At 39.7% G+C, this 27,164-nt stretch overlaps 1 protein-coding gene across 17 annotated transcripts in view; it reads right to left on the reverse strand.

Annotated features, from left to right (window-relative positions):
* Nucleotides 1-27,164, reverse strand: part of Fggy (FGGY carbohydrate kinase domain containing) — a 479,381-nt gene that overhangs the window by 165,725 nt on the left and 286,492 nt on the right. For 16 of the 17 annotated variants that reach the window (XR_015452489.1, XR_015452488.1, XR_015452490.1 and 13 more), the window contains 2 exons: nt 22,062-22,169; nt 8,476-8,537 (listed from right to left, as the gene is read on the reverse strand). Coding sequence is in view for 14 of the 17 variants with exons in the window: in XM_087214469.1 (XP_087070595.1) it covers nt 8,476-8,537; nt 22,062-22,169 (170 nt within the window). In the remaining 3 variants the exon portion in view is untranslated. The remainder of the gene's footprint in view (nt 1-8,475; nt 8,538-22,061; nt 22,170-27,164) is intronic. The other variant, XM_087214470.1, reaches the window with a different exon arrangement.

Raw genomic sequence — 27,164 nt, forward strand, 5'->3', positions numbered from 1 at the left:
TATCTGAGTATAGCATTCAAAATAAAATGTACTTGGAAGACATTAAAATAACTAATGCACATCATCATTCACATAATTTTAATCTTGCATGATACCTTTTTGGTCCTGACTTTGTTTCATTTTAATTTGGTATGTTTTATCAACTCTCTCTCAAATGGCAGTCTGCCCTCTTCTAACTAGGGAGTCACCCAGTGACTATGCTCGCAACTGTCATTTCCCTCTCATGAACTCCAGGATCATATATCCTGTTTCAGAGGGACAGATTTGACCTATGCAAGTCCAATTTGGAAATGGAGAAGGGGATCGGGGAGAATAAGGAGGTGAAAGTACAAGGATCAAAAAATTCAAGGTATTACATATATCTACACAAGTAAATATATATGTGTATGTATACCAATTCCCCAAAATGAATGGAATTACGTACCTCAAACACACGCCAATAAAATAAATAAACAAAAATCTTAACATTCAGAAAGTGACTTCACCATGTACCAGCTGAGTGAGTAGGTACACAAAACCCCTCTGAAACCATCTATTTCACTATTTTGCAATTGGGGTTAATACACTCTACCCTAGAGGCTGCTGGGAAGATTAAATACAGAGCCCTGAGCAGTATACAATGTTAGGTGATTGACAAATAGATCCCTCTCCTTTGCTGTTATAGGAAATTCATCATTAACTTTAAAAGAATCCAAGAGTCACTGATGAAGATTTTTATTCAAAAAGCCTGTTGTTTGTAATCTTAAATGCAGACAGCATCACTGAAGTTTCTCCTCTGCTCTCCCTCTCCATAAATCATTTAATTCTTTGGATTCATAGTCTACTCAGAAGTAGTCTGAAATCAAAGCTTGAATATGTTTTATGACAAAAGACATCTGTATCCTTTCTAGAGGCAAGGGGAAGTCCTGGAAAAGAGGCTTCCACACTCCAGTTGCTTACTTCTTAACCCAATGCTGTACGTGTCCTGCTGGTTCCATTCCAGTGAAACACCTTACTTTAACCTCAGTGGATCACTTTCTGCATTTTATACTACTTCCCCACTTCTTTCTTATTAGTTCTCTCCCCCTCTCTCTCTAGTTTCCAGAACTCTACCCTCTACAGTTTTCTATCTCCTCATCAGGTGATCTGTTCCTTCGCTTGTCCCTTAAATATCTGACTGTTCCAGAGCCCTGTCTTTGACCCCTTCTTATGCTTTATGTTCCCTTGGATGATTCCTCCCTTCTCTGATGGCACTAGTTACCATCTAGCACTGAGGATTTCCCAATATATATATATGCATATCTTCAGTGCACTCCCCTCTCGCGAGTTCCAGCTCAAGTATCCAAGCACCATCAAAGGCTTCTTCCTGGATGTTCAAAGGCAACTAAACTGAAATGTCTATGACACATGTCACCTTTTCTGACAGACTTGCTTCTCCTTCTGTGCTCTTTTGTTTATTCAAAGCAAGTATCATCTGAACAGTTGCTTAATTAACCAGGGTGGAGGCAGTGTCAGAGCAAATACCATTTCTGACTTTTTTCCTTAGCTCCCCAATTCAATCTTTCATCCGGACTTGATTCCTTTCTCTAAACATTCCTGAAACTAGAAAACTTTTCACAAGCTTAACTGTTGCTACTCTATTCAAGCCACCTTCAAATGCCTAGATCAGAGACTTGGCCTCTGTATCAGTCAACTTTCCCATCATGACACTTTCAGGAAGAGAGGTTTATTTTGGCTCACTATTTCAGAGGGTTCAGTCCAAGGTTGTCTGACTCCAACAGAGAAATGGCATGGTGAAAGTGTGTGGCGGAAGAAAGCTGCCCACTGAATGGCAGCCAAGAAGCAGAGATGGGGAGGAGCTGGGGAGAAGAATACAGCCTTCCAGGTAATGCCTGCCTTAGTGACCCATCCCTAACCAGGCCTCACAATCTCCTAAGCTCTTAATTCACTGATGAGTATAGCACCCCCAAGATCAGGAGATCACACAAGATCTGTAAAGGGTGTCTTAGATCTAAACCATAACAGCTTCCAAATTTATCTCCCTGCTTGAAATCCTGCCAGCTCCAAAGAGGCTTACCGCACTTCTTTTTGAGTGACTCCTCTACAGTGCAGGTCTGGTTATGACTCCCACCTCTACCTGAAATCTTGCAGTGGCTCTTCCCCTTGGTCCTCAGAACAAAGTGCAAGCTTCTTTTATGCTGCAAGACCTACTTTGTTAGCTAGCTCTCCCTGCCTTTGCTGTATGGCACGAACATCCTCCACTTACCTCTCCTCACCCCTGTGCTCTCCATGCTCTCACCTCAAAAATCTACTTTGTGTTCTCATAATATGTATACCTGACCTATGAATGTTCACTTGTTCTGCTCCTTCTTACCTAGAATCCTCTTCCTTGCCCTATTTACCTGTCCTATGTCATTCACTATTCCAGACTCAGGTGTGATACCTTGTGGAGGCCTTTCCTGGGGCTGGACTTATTTGATTGCCCCTTCTGAACACAGCCCTCTCTGGTCCATTACTTTCCTCTCCAGCGCAACTCCCTTAATGGAGGGGGTGATCCTGGCACTGCTGTGCACCCTCACAGTGAACCCCACCTGCCCTCATCCTCTGTAGGGATTTGACAGTAACATCCCTGTGTCTGGTCTGGGAATAAGGAGACTGCTGACATGACACAGAGTACATTATTTACCTGCTTGTAATACAGCAGTGGCTGACTGCTTTCTCTGCATAGAAGATCCACATGCTGCCCCTGTCTCCAGCCTCACCTTGCCTGCAACAACCTGTGGCCTCATATCAATTTCCTTAGCTTTCCCTTCACACTTGCACAGGCACTAGTCCTGTGCCTGGAATGGGCCTTCTTTCCACCCTCTACAAGGCTATGTCCTTTTTACCCTCCAGATTTTAACTGTCCTTCCATGGCCAGGGATCCCCTGACCCAATACCTGAAGAGCGTTCCCCAGTATATTGCCACTGTAGCTGGTTTCTTTCTAATCATGCTTGGTCACTATAGGCTTATTTATGGGTTCATTTCTTTGTTAGATGCCCTCAGCCTCCCCAGACCATCTGTGTCATGAAGTTAGACCATCACAGTATATACTCAGAGTTTAGCAGGAAACTTGGCACACAGTGCCACTATGGAATATTTGTCCAAAGAACGAATGGTACTCTTCCTCCATCTCATTAATTCAGTTGAGGAAATGAAGGTTTCTGAGAAGTCTAAGATCAAGGCTCCACAGGCCATCCCTAGAATCTGAAATCCTTTTGGTCAGGGCTGCATCTTATACACCCTACCAGGTGTTCAACAGTTACTGGAGTGCAAAATGAATGAATATAGATCTTATGTAGAATACTAGAATTATAATTTTTGGATCATTCTTACAGCTTATGAAGAAAAAACAATACAGTATTTGATGAGCCTCTGAAAATGCTGCCATGATAGGTCACTTATATCCAGGGACTGTGATCTGAATGTTGCTGTCTACCCCAACTCTACATGATAAAATCCCAAAGAATTTTACCTAAGATGATGATATTAGGAGGCCGGACTTTTGGCAGGCTGATTAGGTGATGGGAGCAGAACCCTCATAAATGGGTTTAGGACCCTTAAAAAAGAGGCCTAACAGAATTTGTTCACCTCTCCACCATGTGAGGACACAGTGAGAAGGTGCTACTTTATTAACCAGGAAGTGAGTCCCTTACCAGAGGCTGAATCTTTGGCACCTTGATCTTAGACTTTCCAGGCTCCAGAACTTAGAGAAATAAATCTCTACTTTTTAAAAAAAGTCACTTGGTCTATTGTATTTTATTACAATAGCCCGAATGGTCTAAGATATCAGGTTGACTCTTAACGGGAAATTTGGTGGATCCCCACATTTCTTCATTGTTTACACATCACATATCTCTGTATCTCCCTGAAGCACTGGGCTGCCAAAGGGAGATCTCAGGGGTCATGTGGATACAAGCTCCCAGGCATGCTGGTGTACACAGAAGAGGAGCAAGGGAAGCCAACAAGTGTGTTGTGGTCCCCAGACCTGTTGCATGTGCCACACACTGTGCCTGGAGAGGTGGAAAATGGAGGATTTACGTCCCATCCCAAATCAGCACAGCCCTTGGTCTTCTTGAAAGGACCCTGATTGTCTGAGCACTTTCTTTTATTTGCATGCAGAAGAAAAGCCAAAGAAAGGCTAAATTATATACCCATCTATTTTGGTTTAAGAAGCAACTTCTGATCTGAGAGTCCTCAAGAATTTACTGATTATCGTTGCATACCCAGAGTGAGGAAAGATGTCAATATCAGCAGGCTGATTCTATGACTGCCCTAGCTGAGGGGAGGGAAGTAAGTGTTTGGTGATAGACTAACTGTCCAAGTTACAAAACTGAAATTTACAGAGCCAGAAAGGCCAAGGGGGCAATTTGAGAACACAAGATGGGATCTAGGGAGAATAATCTTTAAAACTGAAATCTGAGAATTCTCAATAATCCTCATTTCCACACCTAGAATTTAATGAGATCTAGATGAAACTGTTACTACACACAGTGCCAGGCACATTGCAAATTTTTAATAAATCTTCTTGTCTTTTCTTTTTCTTTTCCTTGTTCAAGAAAGATTTTTACAGACTCTCATGGGAAGTTGTAAGTGTATCTGAGATTTAGCATACAGAAGACAAGTAAATTTTAAGAAATTGATCTTTATTCAGATTATGGGAATCACAGAAACAAAAAAGCTTTGAGGAATAAATCAAACCAAGAAAAATGAGTTGTCTCAAAGGAATTACAGAAAAATTACAGGGAAAGTAGTTAAAAAGAAAGACAAGTCAAGAAAAAACTGTGAATTAGTGAAACAAAGACAAATCTAAAGGACCCAAAACCAGCGGGCTCACAAGGAGATGACCACTGCTGACAGGGTCCTCTGCAAACAAACCAAGAACAGACACACTTCTCTGTTTTCAGTTTCCTGCCCAGCTCACTGGGAGCTTGCTGAGGGATACCGAAGGCCCTTATTTCTCCCATTTCTCTGCTTCCACCATGTCTCCACTTCCTTACAATTGTCTAGTTCATTTTCCACAGAACAGCCTAAGTAATCCTTTTAAAAATGTAAATCTGATCATGTCTCTCTCTCTTGTTCAAAAGCCCCATCGATACCTTGGGGCTAGTGGTATAGCTCAGTGGAATAGTATGTGCCTAAAATATGCCAGGTCCTGGGTTTGAACCCCAGCAACCAAAACCCCAAACAAACAAATTAAAACCCTAAGTTAAATTCAGCATGTTTTTGTTATCTACAAGCCCCTGCATGGTGTGGCTGCCAGCTAACTTCCTGCACTCATCTTAACCCGTTTCCCTCCAGTCCAGCCACAGTGAACTTTAAGGTGTTCCTTAAGCCTGCCAAGCTGGCTGCTGGCTCCAGCCTGGGGACTTGCTGTTCCTCCCATTTGGAGGATCTTCCCCCTAGAATCATAGCTTATTCCTTCCCTTCACTCAAAGTTCTGCTCCACTATCACCCCAGAAAGGACAGAAGTCTCACTTGACATAGCTCCCATTTATCACCTCTAAAGCCTTTGTGCTACATTTCCTTACTTATCTCTGTTTTCCTTAATACATTTATCGATTTCATTCTGTGTATATACATACATACATGTGTATGCATGTGTGCGTGTATGTGCAATTTATATGAAGAGCAAGGACTTGCTTTCCTTTGTCCACACTGGTATCATAAATGTTCACAAGACATTTGTCAGGTCAGATACTCAGAGGACCTAGAGCTCAATCTTGCCTCTGCTGCCAACCTTGGACATAGCTATGGTGGATTATGCCAACTTCTCCCCCTCAGCTGTCTGCTCATGTCACCAGAGCTTCATTCTGAGACATTTCTAGTTAAGGTTTTATGGGACAAATCAAAACCAAAAAAAAAAAAATGCTGGAATTACAAACAATATAAATCAATTCCTGGCTATGGAGTGAAATGTCTGGATATTTGGTCCCATGTAAAGAGACACTGTGGTTGCCAGTTACATGTAGGGGCACATCTCGTTATTGTTTACTTAATTTATAAGCTTATAAGATATTTCTGTTCAGAGACTGGGCCTGAAAGGATTATGGTAAATCAAGAGGATAAAATACTCAATCTGTTTATCAACACTTGTTTCCACAGTTTCAAACAAGATTTTTGTTGATGTTAAGCTCTGACATGGAGGTGAGCAGCACTGGTGCTGTCGGAAAGCTCCCACACAGTCAGAGAGGCACACTGCTCCCGATTTCCAGGGATTTGTGTTCCTCTTCAAACAGCCAACTCCCCTGGAATAACAGCTATGCCTGCATCATTCTAAAACATAATGGGGCTTATCATCTTAGAATGTTACATTCGTAGATCTGATATGATAGAGAAGCATTTTTCTTTGCATGACGACAGAATGAAGGTGGAAGAGAACTAATATTTACAGAATGAGTATCTGGTCTAGAAGTAAAATTTGAGAATCGTCAATATATAGAAAGACATAAAGGTAAAGGGCAGAGTTGGGGCCACTTTGGAAAAGATAGCAAAGGCAGAAGGGGATCCAGGAACCTAGCTGCAATGAACTTGAGTTGATGGACAAAAATGTATCAGGAGCTTCAAAAGGAGGAGGAGTCAGAGAGAAAACTGGGAGAGGGTGACATTCTGGAAAGCCAAAGAAAGAGATCATTAAAAGTACAAAGGGGTGGTCATTGCTGCCGCATGCTGCTGAGAGCTGAAGGAGATTTAAAATCATCCTACAGATTCAGCAAAGCTCAGGCCACTCACTTCATTTTCCAAATGAAGTTCATTCATAGAAGAAAGTTATGGAATTTGTGTTTCATTGCAAATCTATCTTTGGTTTAGGTTTGTATGGAGAATTAAAATCTTCATATATTGACATTCATCTGATCTACTTTCATCCTAATAACATCTTCAAATGAGATAAATACATCAGAATTACTGTGATTTCATGAGTGTACAAATTGAGTCATTGAGATGTTGATGGGAAAATTGGCATAAGATCCAAAATTTCTAATTAGCAACTCATTGTTCTTGGTATTCCTCCTACTTTTCATTAGAAGGTAGGAAAATTATGGTTGACTGATATCTGCTTAACCTTGGAATGGCTACCACCAAACTTCCTCCTTCTTTATTATCATTAGTTGGTAGAACAGAATTAGCTGTCATCATCATTATCAAAACTGAGTTTGCAAGGCCTTGTCAAATATATTACTTCACAAAATTAAAAATACACTTTCACAGGCATCTTGGGCTGATTTTCCAATACTATGTCACAAGGATATATTTTGCAGCTGTTAGTTGAATTCAGATCTCTGAACTCCAAATCTAGCATTCTTTTCTGTGTAGGATCCCTTCAAGAATGTGATAAAAGTTATAGCCCCTTTTCACAGAAATCCAAATACAAGTATGTAATTTTTTTAAAAAAGATGCATAATTGCAAAGGTTCACTGATGACTTGAAATTAGGAATTCTTGTTCTAAGTTATACCATTACTAAGACAACTAAAGTGCCAGTTAATGAGGGGACATAGCAGGACATGGCATAAACCCCCTCCATTTTCATGGCATTGTATTTAGAGACTTGTATTGGACCCTGCCTGTATTCTAGTGTAGCACACAATGCATTCCACTCCAGGAGGGTGTGTGCCTCTTGGGGGGAATGAAAATTTCTAGTATAGGCACCTACAATGATCCAGCAATAACTTCTACCACTATCACTGTCAGTGAACACCCATTACAGCTTGATAATTACTGGTACATGCCAGCCACTATTCTAACTCATTCAATTCCCTCAGTAAACATACAAGGTTTATTATTTCCTTTACATTGAGGTATTAAGGCACTAAGAAGTTCCAAGGGCCACACCACTAGGAAGGGGTACAGATGACACAGGTAATTTGTCTCTCCTTCCCATTCTAACCCGTCTACAGATAAGCCAACTCAATTAGCTTCTGATTTGATCTTTTGTTTCTCTTGTACAGCTATAAAGACATATTTTCTTCTATCTCCTTTTTACAGGAAAATGAGTACATGGTTTCTTCTATCTACTTTTTACAGGAAAATGAGTACATGTAAGCAGTCTTTTAAGCTAAGCCTTACTTAATAGAAAGTACTCTATATCAGTTTTTGTCAGTTGTACAGATAAAGAGATAGGCTTAAAGCAGTTAAATAAACTGCAGGGTCACACACCTGGGAAGCAGCAAAGCTGGCATGTGAACTCAAGGAGGTTCAACCCCCAAATCCTCTGTATCAGAGGTTCTCATCCATAGCCTCAGATATTCTTGGGGGATCTCTAGACTCTTTTGAGTTTTCTTGAGTCATTCTGAAAATTAATGCATGTATGTTACAGACCATCTGGATGGCCATCTTACAATCAAGGACTGATAGGAATTTTCATTGTGCCTAGGACCTGAAAATCACACAGCTGCTCAAGTGAATGTCATCCACATCATCATGGAAAGAGAGTCAGAGAGAAGACAGAGCAGTTACCTGGCGGTGGCCTTGGCCTGTAGCTCTGGGAAGGCAGCGTGCCCCTGTACCACGTGGTCTATCTAAAAGACAAGAGAGTGGGGTCAGTGTTACAGCTTTTCTAATCTACATTTAAAGAGAAAAAGATACATAATTCATTTTTTCTTTTTCTCTTCTTTCACAGAGAATCCAGGAACATATTTAAAGTGCTTATTCTGCAAGAGTCTCAGTTCTATCAGAAATCTAGCTTTGCTAAGCCTAATGGCAGCCTCCTGGATTTATAAAACAAAGAACTGGATGCTTTAAACAAGTTTAGAAAGAAAAGTAGCAACTCTTGAGCTAAACTGGTAGAAGCAGGCAAGATCAGGTCTGACAATGAGGAGAGAGGAGGGAAGGGAAATTCACGTTACATGGTGTGCTTCGGGATCACATCAGTACCCCTCCTAATCCAGGCTGTCACCCTAAGGTTATGTCAAACCTTGAATTACTATGCACTGTGCTCATGAAGGGGGTAGCTATGACAGGGAGGGAGGAAGGTATGATGAGGGAGTCCCAGTTAAACAAAACCGAGCTCCTCCAGATGTGTCAAAAGAACCTCCCTAGACTGAGAAGTTGTTACAGGAGAAAGTAGGACAGCTCTCCAAGGATGGAAACGTCTGTGCTATGTACAGACCATCTTCTCGTCTGGAGTCCCATGTCTAGGGTTGAACTCCTAGTCTTTGTGGTGGCCCTAAATGAAACAGTATGTACTGTGCATCAGGAACAGCACTGCTTTCCATGCCTTATTCTGCGGGCTGGTACTTGGCCAACACTGTGCTGGAGTCCCCAAACCTAATCTCTGTATTTCTGAATGTTTACTTGAGTCTCTAGGACTCTAAAACAACCATTCTGAGGGGTTTATTTTCATTCAAACTATGAGCAGATGGGTTATGTTGGCCGCATGGAGATAAAGAGCAAGAAAAATTATTCTGCAGTCACAGAGACCAGATTTGGGGTCTGGCTCTGATTCTCACTAGCAGCATGACTTTGAGAAAGTCACTAAATTGCTTTGAACCTCCATAGCCTCCTTACCCATCAGCCCCCTTTTAAAACAGGTTTGTGAGGAAGTAAAGCATGTCTACTACGATGGAGCAGTAGTGTAAATAATGATATCTATGTGCTACACCAGCACTGTTAAGTATTATATACACATTATTTCATTTATTATTTACAGAACTCCACTGATCCTTTCAGTTAAAAAAAAAATCAAGCAAGTTTGAGTATGTATTTCGTGTAGGCTTGATTGTGGGTTACTGTGGCAAGGCATATTCTGGAGCCTCACAGAGTCTGCAATCTAACAACAGCATCGGGATGAAGCCAGTGGGATAATTAATGGATAGTTAAAGGCATTGCTTTTGGCTAATTTTTAGCAGTTCAGAGAAGGGAGATTTAAGTGGGCTTCAAGGAGGACATGAGTGGTACATGTGTGAATGCAGTTATTTAGTATTTACGGACCGTCTAATGTGTGGGTACTGTGTATAGGCTCGGGGAACATAGTGAAAAGTAAGAAACATATAAAACACAGTAGCATATGTAAAGGATCAGTTATCTGGTGGTCATTGTAAAGACATGAATGTAGTTGTGAAGAGAAGGGGACTGGCATATCATGGATGCCCAATTCACATTTGGAATAAATGTGGGATGAATGCGCCACGGTGCAGGCATGCCATCGCGTAGCACTCGTAGTTCTTTGTGCTACTTGCCACACATTTCATTGCTATCTATTTGTGTTGGACATACACTGGTCACAGGGTAAGTGTATGCTAAATCAGAGGATAAATAAAGTCACAGAAATGTAGATGAATTAGGAAGGTGGGGACAGACAGTGGGTCTTAAAAGTAGGTAAGTGTTTATACTTTTGGATTGGAGGCCACAGGAAATTATTTTAATTTGGAGAGTAAAATGATGAAAAGTGAAGGAAAATTAGTCTGGCACAGTATGTTAGGGCTGAGAAAAGACCAGACACAGTGAGCAGCAAAGCCAGGCAAGGGTCTGAGTCTGACAGTAGGAGTCCAAGGTACAGATATTTCCTGTCCTCACCCTACTGTAATAAGCATCAAATTCTTTCACTGTCAGTAATTCAAGGGTCTACCTCTTACCTTACACTCTGGGCTCTTTGTGTTTGGGAGAACAAGATCCCAAATGGTTAGCTGCACTTTTTGTTTTCCAGAGCATCTGGTGGTAAAGGGGTCCCCTCATTAACAAAGAATGAGTTACTTGTCAAAGCTCATTTCAACAACAGGAACTGTCTGTCCATTGCTAGGGTTGTCCTCAGAACTCACGATCTAATCTGCAACTCACTTAGCACAGTATAGAAGAACATGGTGCCCACTTAGAAGGTGTTTCCCAGTGAAATAACCAGATTCCCAATGATGACTGTCTTTGCCAAAAGGTTGCCTCAGAAATGCAGACAGAACCAGTCCAACTCTGACTATTTTCTTGTTCCCACAACCTCTCAGATTTCATCCTGAGAACATGTAGCTGCTGACAGGAGGCAAGGCTAAATGCTGCCGGGGTAGGAGGACAGCTTGAGTTGGAGCTGGTTGGTTTTCAGATCTAGACTAGGATGAGGAAGTCAATTTATAGTAGATCATGTGAGGCTTTAGGCCCTGAAGGTGACACTAGCATTGGGAATGTGGGATAATGGCAGTTATCAGAGAACAAGGCACAGATCATGACTGGGTAGTGCAGGGTGCCTCCTGTCCTGCAGATATATTTTATTTGGAATGCATAAGGCTTAACAAGTGATCCAATATTTCAAATCCTTAAAGTCAAGATTCTGTTCTCTTTAAGAACTGCAGAGTATAACACGCTGCACTGCCTATACGTCCCTGCCATGGCAAGTGCTGAGTGACAACCCAGCCCTCCCAAAGGCTTGTGTGCTCCAGTTGTGAAAAGCCTCACCACACGCTGCCAGACACCAGGTTTTATCAATTTGTTATCAGCATTATGATGTTTTACTCGTAATAGAAATCTTTCTCTGTGCCATTTCTTTGTCAAAGGAAGGAACAAGGAATCAGGTCCTAGATTGCTGTGAGATGCAAGAGAAACTTTCTGTGGAACTAAGAAGTATTCCTTACACTTGCTTTCTGACTCCTTTAGACATCTGAGTTTTGACCTTGCCTATGGCACAGAGAATACAGGACAAGGAATCAGGAGATTGGAGCTCAATCCTGGCTAAGGGTGTGACCTCGGCCAGGGTCTTATATGATTCTCTCTGAAGCACTTAATAAATTAGGGTGACAAAGAGCCAAGTGTGTGTAAAAGTACAAAGAGCTACCCTTCCTAAGATATCAGTACTGTTGGCAAGTAGTTCACAGGCAAAGAAAACAACACATGCAAACCTAGAATTTATTTTAAGAAACTTAAATTCACTGGTCACTTAGCTAAAACAAAACTATCTTATCGCATGATGGATTTTCTTTCCAATTAAAATCAGTTTTATTTACTAGTCTTAAGGCTGCTGCTCACTCTCCCTTGCTGGTAGAGAAATCCTTAGGCTCAGAGAAATGTTTATGATTTTTTGCAATTGCTTTGTTACCATTTAAATTAACCTATAATATCACCTTGTTTTCCAAATCTAGGCTATCTTTAAACTCTTTACTTACTAGTCTCATGTGGAAGCTAAAAACATTTGCCTGATCTTTACCTTGAAAATCTCATGAAAATTTAAAGAAAGAAGAAAGCACAACATAGACTTTTTTTCTATGTTGCTTGTCAAAGATTGTGGATTTCAACAATGAACAATCTCTAAGATCAAGAAATACTCCTGAAAGACAGTACAAACGCTGTGTTTTGCTTATCATAATTTTCATATTAGCTTTACTCAGAGAAACTTCATTTGTAAATGGATAGATTCTAACTTAATACATACTACAATCAGTATCATTCAGCATCAAAGTTGGTAACTTTGTGCATCTTTTGTAACTTGGTTCATTTATTTATGAAACTAATGTGATATAGAGTTACCTTAAAATATGCATCATTCTAAATAGTAAGGATAAAAAGATAAACAAAAAACAAAGCTCTACCTAAAAAAGGAAAATATCTGTGCCAATATTTAAGTAGAGTTGAGACTAGTAAGATTCTTTTTCTTTTTCATTGTTTATTGGTACATTTTAGGTATACAATACAGTTACATTCATCATTGGCATCTTGTACCATTACATGACGAATCTTGGTTCTTATTTTTTCCCCTTCCCCTGCCTTCCCTTTACCCCTTCCACCCTTCCCTATTTACAAAGGCTTTGTTTCCATTTTTTCCCTTTTCTCATATTTTTTCTTTTCCCTTCTTTCCTTTCCCCTACCTCTCCCACTTCCCATACTCCTTTAGAGCTTTTCTTCCTATTGCACAATATCAATTATACATTTTGATCCTTAATTACACTTTTAGTTTTTCACACTAGATAAACTATTCAGTATTTACACGTGTGTCCTATTTATTTCACTTAAGCGCCATACTGTGTGAAGGGTGCACAGGTAATGGGGAAAAAATAAGAACCAAGATACATCATGTACAGGTACAAGCACCCAAAGATAAATGTAAATGTACTGTATACCTAAAATGTACCAATGACAGAATTTAAGAATTAAAAAAAAAAGAGTATGGCGTCAATGTGCATCCACTTAGCTATAAATGTCTCTAGTTTCTCATTCTTTATGGCTGAGTAGTACTCCATTTTATTAAAAAACCACTTCTTTACCCAGTCTCCAGTTGATGGGCAATTGGGCTGTTTCTAAGTTTTAACTATTACAAACTGTGCCGCTATAAACATGGGTGAGCATATATGACTGTGGTATGTATGATTCTTTTAATTCTTTTGGGAAGACAGCCAGCAGAGGAATAGCTGGGTAAAATGAGACTTCTAATCCTAGTTCTTTGAGGTATCCTCACACTGATTTCCACAGTGGTTGCACCAGTCTGCACTCCCACCAACAATGAAGAAGGGTTCCTTTCTCCCCACACCCCTGCCAGCATTTGTTATTGGTTGATTTCTTGATAGCAGCCATTCTTTCTGGGGTGAGGTAGAATCTCAGTGTTGTTTTCATCTGCATCTCTTGAAGTAAAATTCTTTAAAAGTGTAAATCGAACACCTATTCTGTTTGAGACAAGCAAGTAAGCACAGGGGATTCATTGGTAATTTACAAAAACTTAGTTTGTGTTTCCATTGAGATTATATCTATTAAAAGATAAAGATAGTAAAAAGTATAGTTACATAATAAATATAATGGGAGGTAGTGATTAGTGCTTTGAAGGAAATGAAAAGTTACTGTGGGAAGGACACTGATTTTGCAAGGAAGGGTCAGGAAAGAGCTCTCTGAAGATTAAATCTAAGCTAAGACATAAAAAAGAATAAAGTTTCAACAATTTCCAAATAAAGAGAAAAGTAGATGTGAAGGCTCTGTAGAGGGAAAGAGCATTCCAGGTCCTAGGAATTGATGGGAGTCCAGTGAAACTAGGCAGGAACAAGTAAGGAAGAAAGTTGCATAAAGTGAGGGTGGAGGGCAGAAAGTGGCTACCATAAAGGCTTTAGATTCTATTATAAGGATAATGGTGAGACAGAAGTGTTCCAATAAGGGGAAGAAAGAAATCTCATTTATTTTTTAAAAAATTCAGGAGCTCCATTTCTGATAATGGCTGAACAGTTCAATAATACCAGTTCTCCCATAGATGACCTTTACAAATGCTGATCAAAATACACCAAATAATTCCAGAAGACACTGGAAAGTGGCCAAAATTAGGGGGAAACCAGAGAAGACTCACTACATGAAAGGAAAAAAAAAATAATGCTGCATGTGTTTGCTGATTCTACAAATTTTTGCCTAAGGGTAGGGCTTAATCAATGCCATGCATAATAATACTCAGACATAAATATGCAGTCTTCCTGGTAAGAAATGTAAGATCAGAGTTCAAGAAACCATAGTACCTAGAAAGTAAGTTGGACTAGGGGCAGGAACTTCAGAAAAGAGAGAGCATAGAAAGGGGGTCCAGCACTGTGCACACAAATGCTACCTTGTCTTTGCTGACCTCTGAGTTACATGGCAAACAGGAACAATGCAAGTAGTCTAGCTAAAGGCTAAAAACCTCAACAGAGATCTCACTAGCTGCTCACCACTGGAGACATATAACTTGGAATTCTGCCAAATAAATTACTTGGTAAACCAAGAAAATCAATACTTTTCAGAGGAATAAAAATAATCCAATGTCTCTAGAATATATTAATCACAATGTCCACAATATGACCTCAAATTATTAGATGTATTGAGAAACAGGAAAATGTTTTCCACATTTCAGAGAAAAGCCATTTAATAGACATAAAACCTGAGATGACCCAGATGTGAGAGTTAGAAGTCAAAGATTTTAAAGCAGGTAGTTTAATAACACATTCGAGGATAGAAAAGAAAATATGCTTATGATTAACAAACTGGAAATAGCAAGGAATGAGGTACTAAAAATGAAAATGCTAGTGTGATAATTATATCTAACATAAATACACAGCAGACAGGTCTAATGGTGTTTGAAAAGACAATAGACACAAGAGTCATCACGAACTTAAAAATACAACAGGAGCGAGTGAGGCGGGGTGGGGGGGAGAGAATATGAATATGAACATAGGAATGAGAATGTACACTGGGGAAAAAACCACCCTGTGTCTCTCAGGGTCCAGTGGGGCAATAGCCAAAGGTCTCCACTATGTAAAATTAGAATCTACTGGCAAGAGAGCAAATGGGATAGAAAAGGTATTGAAATGCCCCAAATTCATTCAAATTTGGTGAAAAGTATCAATTGCAAATTTAAAAAGCATCAATCCAAAGAATAACATACCATAATAAAAACTGAAGCTTAAGAAATTCTTGAAAGCATCCAGAGAAAATGTCACATTATACAAACAGAGAAGAATGATAAAAATAATGGTTGACATAAGAAATAATAGTGTCAAAATACAAAATACTGACACTTTAGATGCTGAAGAAAAAAAAAGAATCTGCCAACCATGAATTCTATGTTGACTAAAACTGTCTTTCAATATAAAATATAAAATCAATATATTGAAATAAAGAGAATATCTTGCTACAGTTGACCAGCACTATGAGAAATGCTAGAGGAAGTAAAGAGGAAAAATACCGGATGGAAACTTAAATTTTAAGAAAAGAGTATAAAGCAATGAAAACAGTCATTCAGTAAGTGAATACAGAAGACTAGTTTGAGTTCTTAGAATTTCTATGAAAATATGTATGACTCTTTGTTATGGGATAAATCATGTCTCCTCAAAATTCAAACACTGAACTTCTTTCTAATCCCCAATGTGACTGGGACCTTTACAGAGATAATTTAGGTTAAATAAGGTCACAACAGTGGGGTGTTAGTTCAATGGAACTGGTGTCCTTATAAGAAAAGAAAAGGGCTCTCTCTTTCTACACACACACACACACACACACACACACACACACACACGACCATGGGAGGGCACAGTGAGAGGTGTCTGTCTACAAGCCAGGAAAAGAGCATTCCCCAGAAGTGCATTTGCTAGCACCTGATTATGTACTTGTCACCTCCAGATTAGAAATAAAGTAATTTTAAGCCACTCAGTCTTTGGTATGTTGTTGTAACAGACTGAGTAGACCAAGACACTGCTTAAAGCAAGTAAGGTAACAATTTTTGTACAGTCAGATTTATAGTACATGTTGTTGTCACACATATGACTACTGTAGCATGAACAGCTGGGAGGAGCTGGCAAACAACTATAGAGGTGAAGCCTTTTTATATTTTACATAAACTGACAAATAATGAGTTAATCCAGAATAAGGCAGGTTGGAGAGACACAGAAACAGAAAACAGAAGTAACCACAGAAAACAAATAGCAAAATGGAAGACCTAAATCCAACCATACAGATCTTTGCATTAAATGTAAAGAATCTAAACATTCCAAATGAAAACCAGAAATTATAAGAATGGATAGAAAAGTAAGACTCAACTAGGTCCTGTGTAGAAGAGACACATGTGATACAAACCATGATAGAGACAATTGTGGACTGGCCAGCAGTGTTGAGTTGGAAGTAAAAAAATAAAATAAAATAAACAAATTGCTGATATATTTTGGAGGAGCAACCCATTGGACTTACTGATAGATTGGATGTAGAGAAAGAGTGGAAAGGAAGAGTCAAAATTTCATCCTGTTTTTTGGCTTTCATAAAAAATATAAATGATGGTGCTCTTCACCAAGATGAAGACAAATAATGAAGGATTAACTTGGGAAGGTTATCAGTTCCTATAGTCAGAAAACTGGGAGTAATTCTTGACTCATTCACCCTACCTCCTGACATCTAATCCATTTTCTCTACTGATAGCAATGTTCACATCAAAAACCTTGACCTCTGTTTTCCTGCACACTTCACATCCATATCAAGAAATTCTGTTGGCTCTACTTTAAAAACAAATCCAAAATGTTACTATTCCTTTTCAACTTCGCTGCATGCATCCTGATGTCAGCTGGCAGATTGCAACAACTTCTTTATGACTCTTGTGCTTCTATTCCCATGTTGATTCTGAACACAGCAGTCACAATGATCCCCTAAAACCCAAGTCATGTCACAGCACTACTCTGCTCACTGTTCTTCAGTGGCTTCCCATTGCACTCAGCATAAAAGCCAAAACTCCTACAGTGGCCAATGAGGTTGTCCCCTTACCTCCCTGAACTAATTCCCTAGGGCTGCTGGTTCACTCTGCCCCACCCATGAGGCTTGCTTGCTATTTCTATTTCTATGACACTGCAAGTAGACAACCCCTGAGAACCTTCGCATTGGTTGTTCCCTTGGCCTGGCATATTCTTCTCCAGGGCTATCAAATGACTAAATCTCTTCTTTTACTAGATCCTTCCTCAAATGTCACTTGAATGAGTCTTATCCTGACAAATGTATGGATAAAAAAATGCACTATATATACAATGGAGTGCCATTATGCTGTCCAGAAAGATAAACTTGAGTTATTTACAGCAAAATGGATGTATTGAGACTATAATGTTGAGTGAAGTAACTCAGACACACAGCTTAAATATCTCGTGTTTCTTGTATAAAAAATTAATATTTAAATAAGGTACAAAATAAAAGACAGATAATAGGAAAAGAGAGAGAGGAAAAAATGGTATTATAACCAAGTGCAGTATATCTGAATGTGTGCCTTGACTTAGTATAATTGTCTTATATATTTTTATATGTTTTTGGCCTACTAGTCTGGTTTTTAAATCTGTATATAAGACAATTAACTTTATAAGGTCTTATAAGTTAATGAATCCGATGCTGGCAAAATAAAAGGAGGAATGGAGGGAAGAGAAGAAAAAGAAATGTGTCATGTACATTTACCAATTCCCTACAGTGAATGTAATCATTATGTACTGCAAACATGCACTAATAAAAGTAAAAAATAAATAAATAAAACTGCCCACCTGGGCTTAAGTGTACCATAAAATTAAACACGTTTTTTATTTACTTGTATTACTTGTCTCCTCCTGTACAGTGTAAGCCTGGAAGGGTACATTTTGGGGGGAAATGGGAGGAACAGAGAGTCTGTTTCATTCTCTATTTTTCCACCCTGAACAATACCTGTGAACACAGGAAATGCTCAATAAATTGTGTGAATAAACTCACTCTGAAAGAGTTTAGACATAATTCTACAGACAACTAAAAACCCAGCAGTAGTGAAAGGACTACATCTGTGTCTTAGACTATTTTAGCTGAAAAGCAAGAACTGGATTAGTGGGGGAAAGCTGAGAGGCAAGAAGCCCATCAAGCTGTGTAGAAATCCAGGTGGGTATACAAAAAAATACAGGGAAAGACAGGGCAGGAGGAGGGAACTGGGAGATGTATTTCTGCAGTGTTGGTCTGTGTATCTGTGAAGTCTGCTGGGGACACACACAAGTCTACAGTAGATCTCATCTATACTGATATACACACACACATCTCATGGCCCTACAAAACCTGCCAGCTGTACGTGCTTCAAGACACTTGACAAGAATGTCAAACTGACTGACAATAGTTGCTTCACAAATCTGTGAGATAATTGTATGTAAAACTCAAAAATGTCACTCATTCTGGTTCTGGACCGACCTGGGGCCTCTGGTGGCAGCTGGGTTGGAACTGCAGTTCTCTCACTTGTAATTATCTGGAAGTTCTTGATAAAGTTACTTCACCGTTATCAGATTATCTATCTCTTCCCTAGTAAAACTAATATAATAATAGTGAATGTAAGTACATGTTGTGATGATCTCATTAAATAAAAAAATCTTAATGGGGCTAACAGTACTTGCCACATAACAAGTACTTAACATTAGCTCCCACCTTTCCAGTAGGGTCCAGGGATAGTACAACTTATTTTTATGTGCTATAATAAATTATAATGATTCATTCTGTATTTAACTTTCTTATTTGATGGTGAACTACTGGAATGACTTAATTTTTGCCTGACCCATTGTAATCGATCAGGAAATGCCCTATAATCCACAGAATGAGCAAACAAATGAGTAGATGGAATCACCATCTCCATAACCTGCATAGCACTGTGGACACCACAAGCTGTTCATAACCCACTATGCCAGGCTGCCTTTCATAGCTGATTTCCTGAGGCCAGCCCAAACTGGACAAGAGGGAGAGGCAGATAGGCACTCACAATGCACAAATCCTAACATTGCAAGAGCACACAGCAACTTGCATTTTGACCCTGTGACTCATGATCCTAAGTGCAAATTCAGGATTCAAATAATTTTAAGGTGACCCTTTATATAAGACCAATTGTTCCAAAAAGCTAATGCCCTCTCAGGGTTGACTTAGAGCTTGTGTTAGCCTCCCTTACGCAAACTCTTGCCCAATAAAAATGACTTCAGTTAAGACAAAGGACCAGTTAGAGGGAGCATGGTCAAGGTGTAGCTGGAAACAAGCTTCAGCTTCTGGATGCTGTGCTTTAGCACAGGGCTAAAAATATCTGGCAAACCACAATGATTTTTTGACAATTATTCTGGAGAATTGGCAAGCACAAGATAATCCTTAATGGGTACATGGTGGTACGAATGAAATCAATCACACTACAGGAAGGCAGTCTGCACCTTTCAAATAAGAAAGAAATATCAGTAAAATGAAATGATCTGAAATGAGTGAAAAATGAGTCTAATTCTCAGTCAAATGAAATTGCAAGTGCCCCAGAGCCAGAAGAGATCCTGTCCTTTTTCTTTCTTTTTTTTTCTTTTCATTCCTAAAGACAACCAGATGAAGAACCAATCCATTCACATACTTGGAATGAAGGACTTGCTTATAATGGGAGATCTGCATTTAAAAGAAAAAAATGAGACAAAATAATCCTTTTCTTCAAACCTACAGTTCAGTTCTTTTCATTTCTTTTTTTCTTACTTTTTCCTTTTTTTTTTTTTTTTTTACTTCCTCTTCCTCTCTCCTTCCATTTTCTTGCCTCCTTCGTTGCTATTGGTGGTGTGTTTATGACGTGTTCTGAGGAGGAGCCCAGTCCTGCTGGAGCAACCGCCTTCCTGTGTGGCTTACTAGAGAAGATGTGTGTACAAACACCAAAAAGAGGTACCTCCTCTTCAGAGACCTGGAGTAGGGCCGGAGATGTAGCTCAGTGGTTTCGCCACCTGCTGCGCAAGGACCTGAGTTCGATCCCTGGTACAAAAAAACAGAGACCTGGAGAAGGACATGTGTCCTAAAGTCCATGGCCAGAATTTACAGAACCAGCACATGGTAAGGAAAGTTGAGTGGCAATGGAGCCATGTGAAGAGCTGATGGTGGCTCAGGAACCCATCCAGGCCATGCTGGGCACCCTGAGCTTCAGATGCCTATTGGGAAAATACAGATAACCTGTGGCATTTGCAGGAAAATGGATGTGCTTTGAGACCGTAATATTAAGTGAAAAAAAATCAGACACACAGGCTTAATTATCACAATATAAATAAAGAGCAAAGTAAAAGACAGCTAACAGGAAAGAGAGAGGGAGGGAGAGAGAGAGAGAGAGAGAGAGATCTTTAGGAGTGAAGCAGACCAAGAGATGGAGGGAGTGAGGAATCAGGGGAAGAGAAGGGGACGAAAAAGGAATTAAGATGTCTTATGTACATGTATTAACTCCCCACAACGAATGTAATCATTATGTACTGCATACACGTACTGATAACAAAATAAAAACTGAAAAATTAGTATATACTATTACAGATGTACAAACAAAAAATACAGATAACTCTATCTTATAGGAGTTTTGAAAGGATTAAGTGATTTAATACTGTACGAATATGAAAAGTTCTTGGAAATGAGGCCAGAAACCAAGCCTTGAAAATAACATTAGGCATTGTGATTATTATGAACAACATTCAAGATTTAATAATTAAGAATTTGAACATAAATCACTCTCACATAAAAAGTACTCAATATAACTGTAGCTGTTGTTATTATTATCATTGTTATTCTTACTCTGTCTTTCCTTTGTTTTATTCTGAGACATGTTCTCACTATGCTGCCCAGGGTGGCCTTGAACTCATAATCCTGCTGCCTCAGCATCCTGAGTGCTAGGATTACAGGCATTGCTTCTGTCTCTTTGCTTGGCATCTTTGGATTTAACTGGAAAGTCTGCTTTGCTCCTGACTTAGAGGGTGTCAATTTTTATGCTAGCTTTTAGATTCCCTAAGATTTTGCCCTCTGTCTGTCATAAGACATGCCTGTGTTCAGTCATACCCCTGCTCTCTTACTATACATGCTACAATTGAAATTTTGGACTATTTGCACTTTCCTTCAAATATGCCTTGTTATTTTTCACTTTTGTGTGTTCTTATTTGTGTTCCCCTGCCTAGGAGCCTGTTCACACCTTTGCCTGGTTCCCCTGTTTATCTTTTATGGCTCAGCACAAATGTCTTCTCTCTCATTAAGAGTTTCCTAACCTAGCCTTGTATCTATTTACAGTATTCATCTCACTCTCATGGATCATCTGTCTCCCCTATTAGACAATTACAATAAGTCAGCAAATTTCTATTAAGTACATTCTGGAGGCCAGGCACTAAGCTGGATACAAAGAGAAGTATGATAAGACCCTTGTCTTTCAGGAGCTTACGGTATTCTAGAAAAGCAGATTAGGAAGCCAATGAGAATCAAAGTGGTAAGAGCTGGAATTGTGTTGTAAAGGATAAGTGAAGTCATTCATGAGGGTGAAATGCCAGAAACTATGTCTTACAGACTATCAGGAACCAGTGAAAGATTTGAGTCGGGAAGTAACATTATTATTTTATAAAGTAGAATATCATTATTACTTCCCTAAGAAAAATAGACTGGTGTGCAGAAAGATCAGGTGAGGAGGGACAACCACCACTGCCTGGAGCAATATCTGTTCCTTTAGCAAACACACTCACACACACACACGTACACACACGCGCATCTGTACTATGTCAGGCTGTGCCCTGAGGGGATATAAATTCTCACTTAGGAGTCTGCAGATCTTCTAGATCTTGGGCACAGTATGATGTGACATAATGGGCTAGTCAACACGTAAGAATATTCAGGATCCACCCTATACAGTGTCAACTTACCAGTTTTCCAGTAACACTCTGACCACCTTCATTCAGCCAGAACCCAGGGACCATAGCTGAGAAATAAGGCCCCCACACACCTGGTACAAAAATCGGGTCTTTGCTGATCTAAAAAGAAAGAAGTAAAGTGTGTGAAAACATTGACCCTCAGGGCTCGAGGAAGCTTTACCCTTCTTCCACCTGATGTTTTTCTGACCAGGGAACTCAGCTTCTTGTTAATTCATGCAGTGGTGGGTAAGTCACTCTCTCTCAGAGAAGGTCATGGCTTCATTTTTGGAAACCTTTCTGATGAAACCATTTAGATGTCAAGGTAGAAAACACGATCATTATGGAAAGAAACTGGTGAAGCATTTCCTTGCTGCCCCATTCTCTGTGGCAGAGATTGCAACATTGGTCTCCATTCTCTATCCGTCCAATATTCACATGCTTCACAAGGAGACCTGCAGCTCTCTCATTAAGAGATGGGTCTATCAAGGAGTGACTCTGTCCAGTGTTCTAGGCCTAGGCCCAAGAAGGCTTTTTGCTTCTATTCCTTGTCTTGCCCCTCTGCCACGGCCATGAGTTTTGCTCTGGATGAAAAGACATGATCAGCCTCATGATCTAAGACTATGTGCCAAATATGGGACAGAGCCCAGGCAAGACCAGCAAGTCCCCTTAGTTGCCTAGCAACTGACATTCCCAGGGTTTCAGGATCACCCAGCCAACCAACAGATTTATGAGCAAAAATTCATGTCCTCTGCTATGTGTTACTAAGATTTCATGTTTTTTACCTAGCATTTCTGTGGCATAGATAACTGATACATTTCTTTCTTCTTAAAATCATTTCCTAGACAGTTAGTAGCATACTCTGTGGATGGAAACACAGAAATGAATCAGACAGAATTTTCCTTTCATGAAAAAAAGAAGCTCGGATCCACGAAAGAACTATACAGTTAACATATACAGACTATGATTTGATCCATGGGATGATAAAGACAAAACACAGACTTTTAAGAGGGATCTTGGGGCTGAGAAGCGTGTTAAAGAAAAGTACAAAGGCCTCGGTTTAGATAACTACCCAAGACCCAGCTACCCATAACCAAGTAGCCAAATCTTAAGTCATCCTAACTTTCCTGAAATTCTAGCTTCCACAATAAACAAGTACAAAATATAAGTTTTATGTTTTTGTCAGAATGATTTAATGAAATTAAAATGAAGCTTTGCATCCTTGTCAGCATGACTCAGTGAAATTAAACCAGTAGCTATAGGCAATGAGTCTACTCAGTTCCGCCCCACCCCACCACACAGCAAAGAACCCCATTAACAGCCAATGAGGAAGTCAGGAACAAGGCCAGAATGCTTTCTCTCTTATGCTTTATAAACTGGGAGGTAACTCAACTGCTAAGCCTCAGCCTCCCACCACTTGGGTTGAAGTCTTGCTGATCACAATCTGTACTTTTTGTATGACAATAAACCTTTCCGTAGTTTGTTTTGATTTTACATTTGACAAGAGAATGGTACAGAGGTGGCTTCTTAGAGAAAGGGACAAAGGGTTAGTTTTGGGAGTAAGCTAGAAGAAGCAGAGCAGGCATTCCCAAACCAAGCCTCCTGGGAGAAAAGGTGGTCTCAGCATCTGAGGCACTGCAGTGTCATTGCAGCAGACCACAGTGCCCTTTGAAGGTGAAGAAAGTATGTAAGGAGATGAGCCAGGACAGATAGTGGTGAGCCATGCATTCCTTCATCCTCAGTGGTACCTGCTTATCCTCCCCACAGCAGGAAGGGCTGCTAAAGTCAGATTTGTGAGTGTGGAAAGCTTTACCTGGAGGGTAGGGAGGTTATGAGAGTCAGACACACAGGGTCTACTCTACCAGGTCTTGAGGTTAAGCAGAGAATCTATTCATTTACTTATACAACAAATATTTATTCAGGTCTTACAATAAATTATTACTATGCTTATTACTTATTACTAATAGGGAAGAACTGAATATCCATGTTTTTGCTCTCACGAATTTTATGGTCTAGAATGAAGATAGACCTTCTTTAATTGCTTTTATGCCAGCTCATTCTAGTTTGTTTTTTCCCACTAAACTAGTGGTTCCTTAATTCTGTAGAATTTCCAACCTCCAAATGGGAAGGGAGTTTGCAAAGGCAAGGAAAAAATATAAAAATGTCAAGTTTTAATTTTGTCAAATAAGTGCAATTTATTAAAAAGGGGGGAGGGATGGGCATTTAACATATACAATAAGAAGAACAATCTCAGAGAAATAGGCCTCTAAAAGCAAAGTAGTTCAGCATATTCATCCTTTCCTTTACTGGACCAGCAGATGTTCCCTGAGATCCTATCATGATCCAATGCCTGTCAAGCACTGGAGATACATGGGAAGGCAGTACAGCCCTTTCTGTCCCATAGTGTGCCATCCTCAGAGGGAGGAAGGTAAGGTGGCCATTCAAGTTTGCCAGTACTGTGCCAGTTCCAGCACTGAAAGTCTTGTATCTTGAAAACTGGTGAGCCCCAACCAAGCCATGACAGCTAGTAACTATAAAACAACCATTAACTGAAACCTGTCACAGCCATGTATTTACAAACCCTAAATGAATGAACGGAAACGAAAGGTATTATGAGAGCACAAAATTGAGGTACCTAATCTAGCCTAGGTGGCAGGGAAAGCTTCACAGAAGTGCTATGTGAATTATGATATAAAATATACATAGAATTTACTCATCTTGGTGAGTGTATTTGTGTGTGTTTGTGTGTGTGAGAGACAGCAAGCGAGCCAGCCACAAGGAGTACACACTCACTGGCCCTTGTTTTTGTCAACCTGCCTTTGCCAGTGAAAATTTTGCCAATGCCAACAGTAGAAATTCCTGATCTAACCTGCACTGTAGAGCTTTGGGGTGAATAAAGCAGCCCATATTTGTAATTGTATTTATAACTCAGGATTTGGACAGGGAGAAAGACACCCACCAAGGCCAAATCATCTTTGTGTGCACTGCACTTCCTCTCTTCAAGAACTCTCAGGCCCACTTGACAGAGTAGTCTTGGAGAGGTAGTCTAAATTGTTCATGGTCACACAGCTACTAAATGGCCGAGGGATTGGAGCTGAGGCAGATGCTGTCCTCAGCCCCACCCATAGGCTTTCTGTTCCTCAGAGATTCCTTAGGAAGGACCCATATCTGCCTAGCTCCCACCCAGGCCCACAGGAAGTATGTCTTGTCACCTCAGCAAGCCTTCACTAGAGCACAGGGCTCTCACTTGGCTCTGTCCACAGACCATTTTGAGCTGATGCACTTCTGTGCTCATTCATCTGGCATGGCACATGCTTTCCATCAGAAATTCCAAGTAAAGTAAGGAAACAAAGAGAACGTCCAATCTTTCTTGTTTTAAAGGAAACGAGTAACAGTTTGTTTTGAGGAAGAAGGGAGTTAGAGAATGCACATTTGTGTATTTATGTATTCTTTAATCCTTTCCAGTAAACCTAAATATTTGAAAATATTTTTGTGAAAGCTCCTCCTAGGCTGATGGCTATCTTGGCCGGGAGGCTGCTCTATGATCCAAAAGGAGAGAGCTGACTGCACCACAATGAGACAGTTTATTCTATGTCAAATACCAAATAAACGTTTGCTCTCCTGAAATTGAGACCTGCAGGATGGAACACTCAAGTGACTGAGCATCCAGAGCTCAAAGTAACTGGAGCCAGGATGGAGGTCACATATTTGCCCTTGGTCTCATTTTAGTCACCATCCCCAATTATAATTTAGAAGTAAAGGGTATCGTATTTTCAGATATTAAAACTTGGAAGGATTGATTATTATGTGACATGTTCCAATCAAGAATCAAAATTACCTCAGAGAGCTAGGACAGTAAGCACAATTAAATAAGAAATCAGTTAATTTTTTAATAAAAGTCAATTTTATTTCCACATACTGGCAAAATACAATTTGAAAATGAAATTAGGAAAGCAATTCCACTTATAATAGTATCAAAAAGAAGGTATATAGGAATGAATTTAACAAAAGAAACGAAAAACTTATACTGTGAAAACTATAAAATGTTTTAGAGAAAATTAAAATCTAAATAAATATAGAAAAAAATCCATGTTCAGTGTGATGGTTAAAGTGGACTGTTAACTTGACCGGCTTAGGGATCTGCCCAGGGGATTGAAAAAGCATAGCGCTGGGTGTATTTGTGTGGGTCATGGAGGCATGGCCTTGGGGTCTATGTCTGTTCCTTGCTTCTTCCTCTCTGGTGTTCTTCCCCTGCTCTGTTTTTGGGCCAACATGAACTAAGCATCCTTCCAATATGACGTTCCTGACTTGGAGTCAGCCAACCATGTACTGAATTCTCTGAAGCCATGAGTCAAATTAATCCTCTTCTCTTTTATACTGTGGATGTCAGGAATTGTGTCTTAGCAATTGGGAAGCTGAATAAAACATTTATGAATCAGAAGATAGTATTTTTAAGATGTCAATGGTTCACCAAATTATCTACAGATTCATTGAAATCTCCATTAGAATACCACATAGATTCTTTGTAGAAACTCACCAGCTGATTCTAAAATCCATATGGGATTGCAAGGTCCTATATTAACAAAAACAATTTTGGAAATAAATAGCATAGTGAAAAGGTACTAGCAATATCCTCTTCCATAGGATGGGTAGTGGGTACATGGGTATTCATTTTTGTATTGCTTAAATTGTACTTAGACATTTGGCATGGTTAGACTGTATGCCAGGAACTGAGATCAAGAACAATGTTGTAAAAGTAATTATGCAGAATAATAATAGGGATGACGATGACAACAATGATGATACATGGCCCCAAAATTGCAAACAAAAATGGCAAGCATTACAATAAGGTTGGAGAGAAATCTGGTAGAAGCCAAAGGCAAGCACCACTAAGTGGCCGGGAGAAGAGTAAGCACCTATCAGAGGTGCTCACAGAGACACAGGGCTCTAACTGAGGAGACATGGTGGCTTGGGGGAGAGGAAGGTATTGCAGGGAGAAAGGACTCAGTATCACAGAGCAGTGAGTTAGTAAAGGCTCAAAGTTTTGCATTCAGCTTTAAAGGCAAGTTCATATGGTTTAAAGAATAGGTATAGTTCTGTATCCACAGATCCTAGTGG

Source organism: Heterocephalus glaber, unplaced genomic scaffold (genome assembly GCF_053883595.1).
Source record: "Heterocephalus glaber isolate CG9 unplaced genomic scaffold, H.glaber_assembly_v1.0 deba00001447, whole genome shotgun sequence".
NCBI lineage: Eukaryota > Metazoa > Chordata > Mammalia > Rodentia > Bathyergidae > Heterocephalus > Heterocephalus glaber.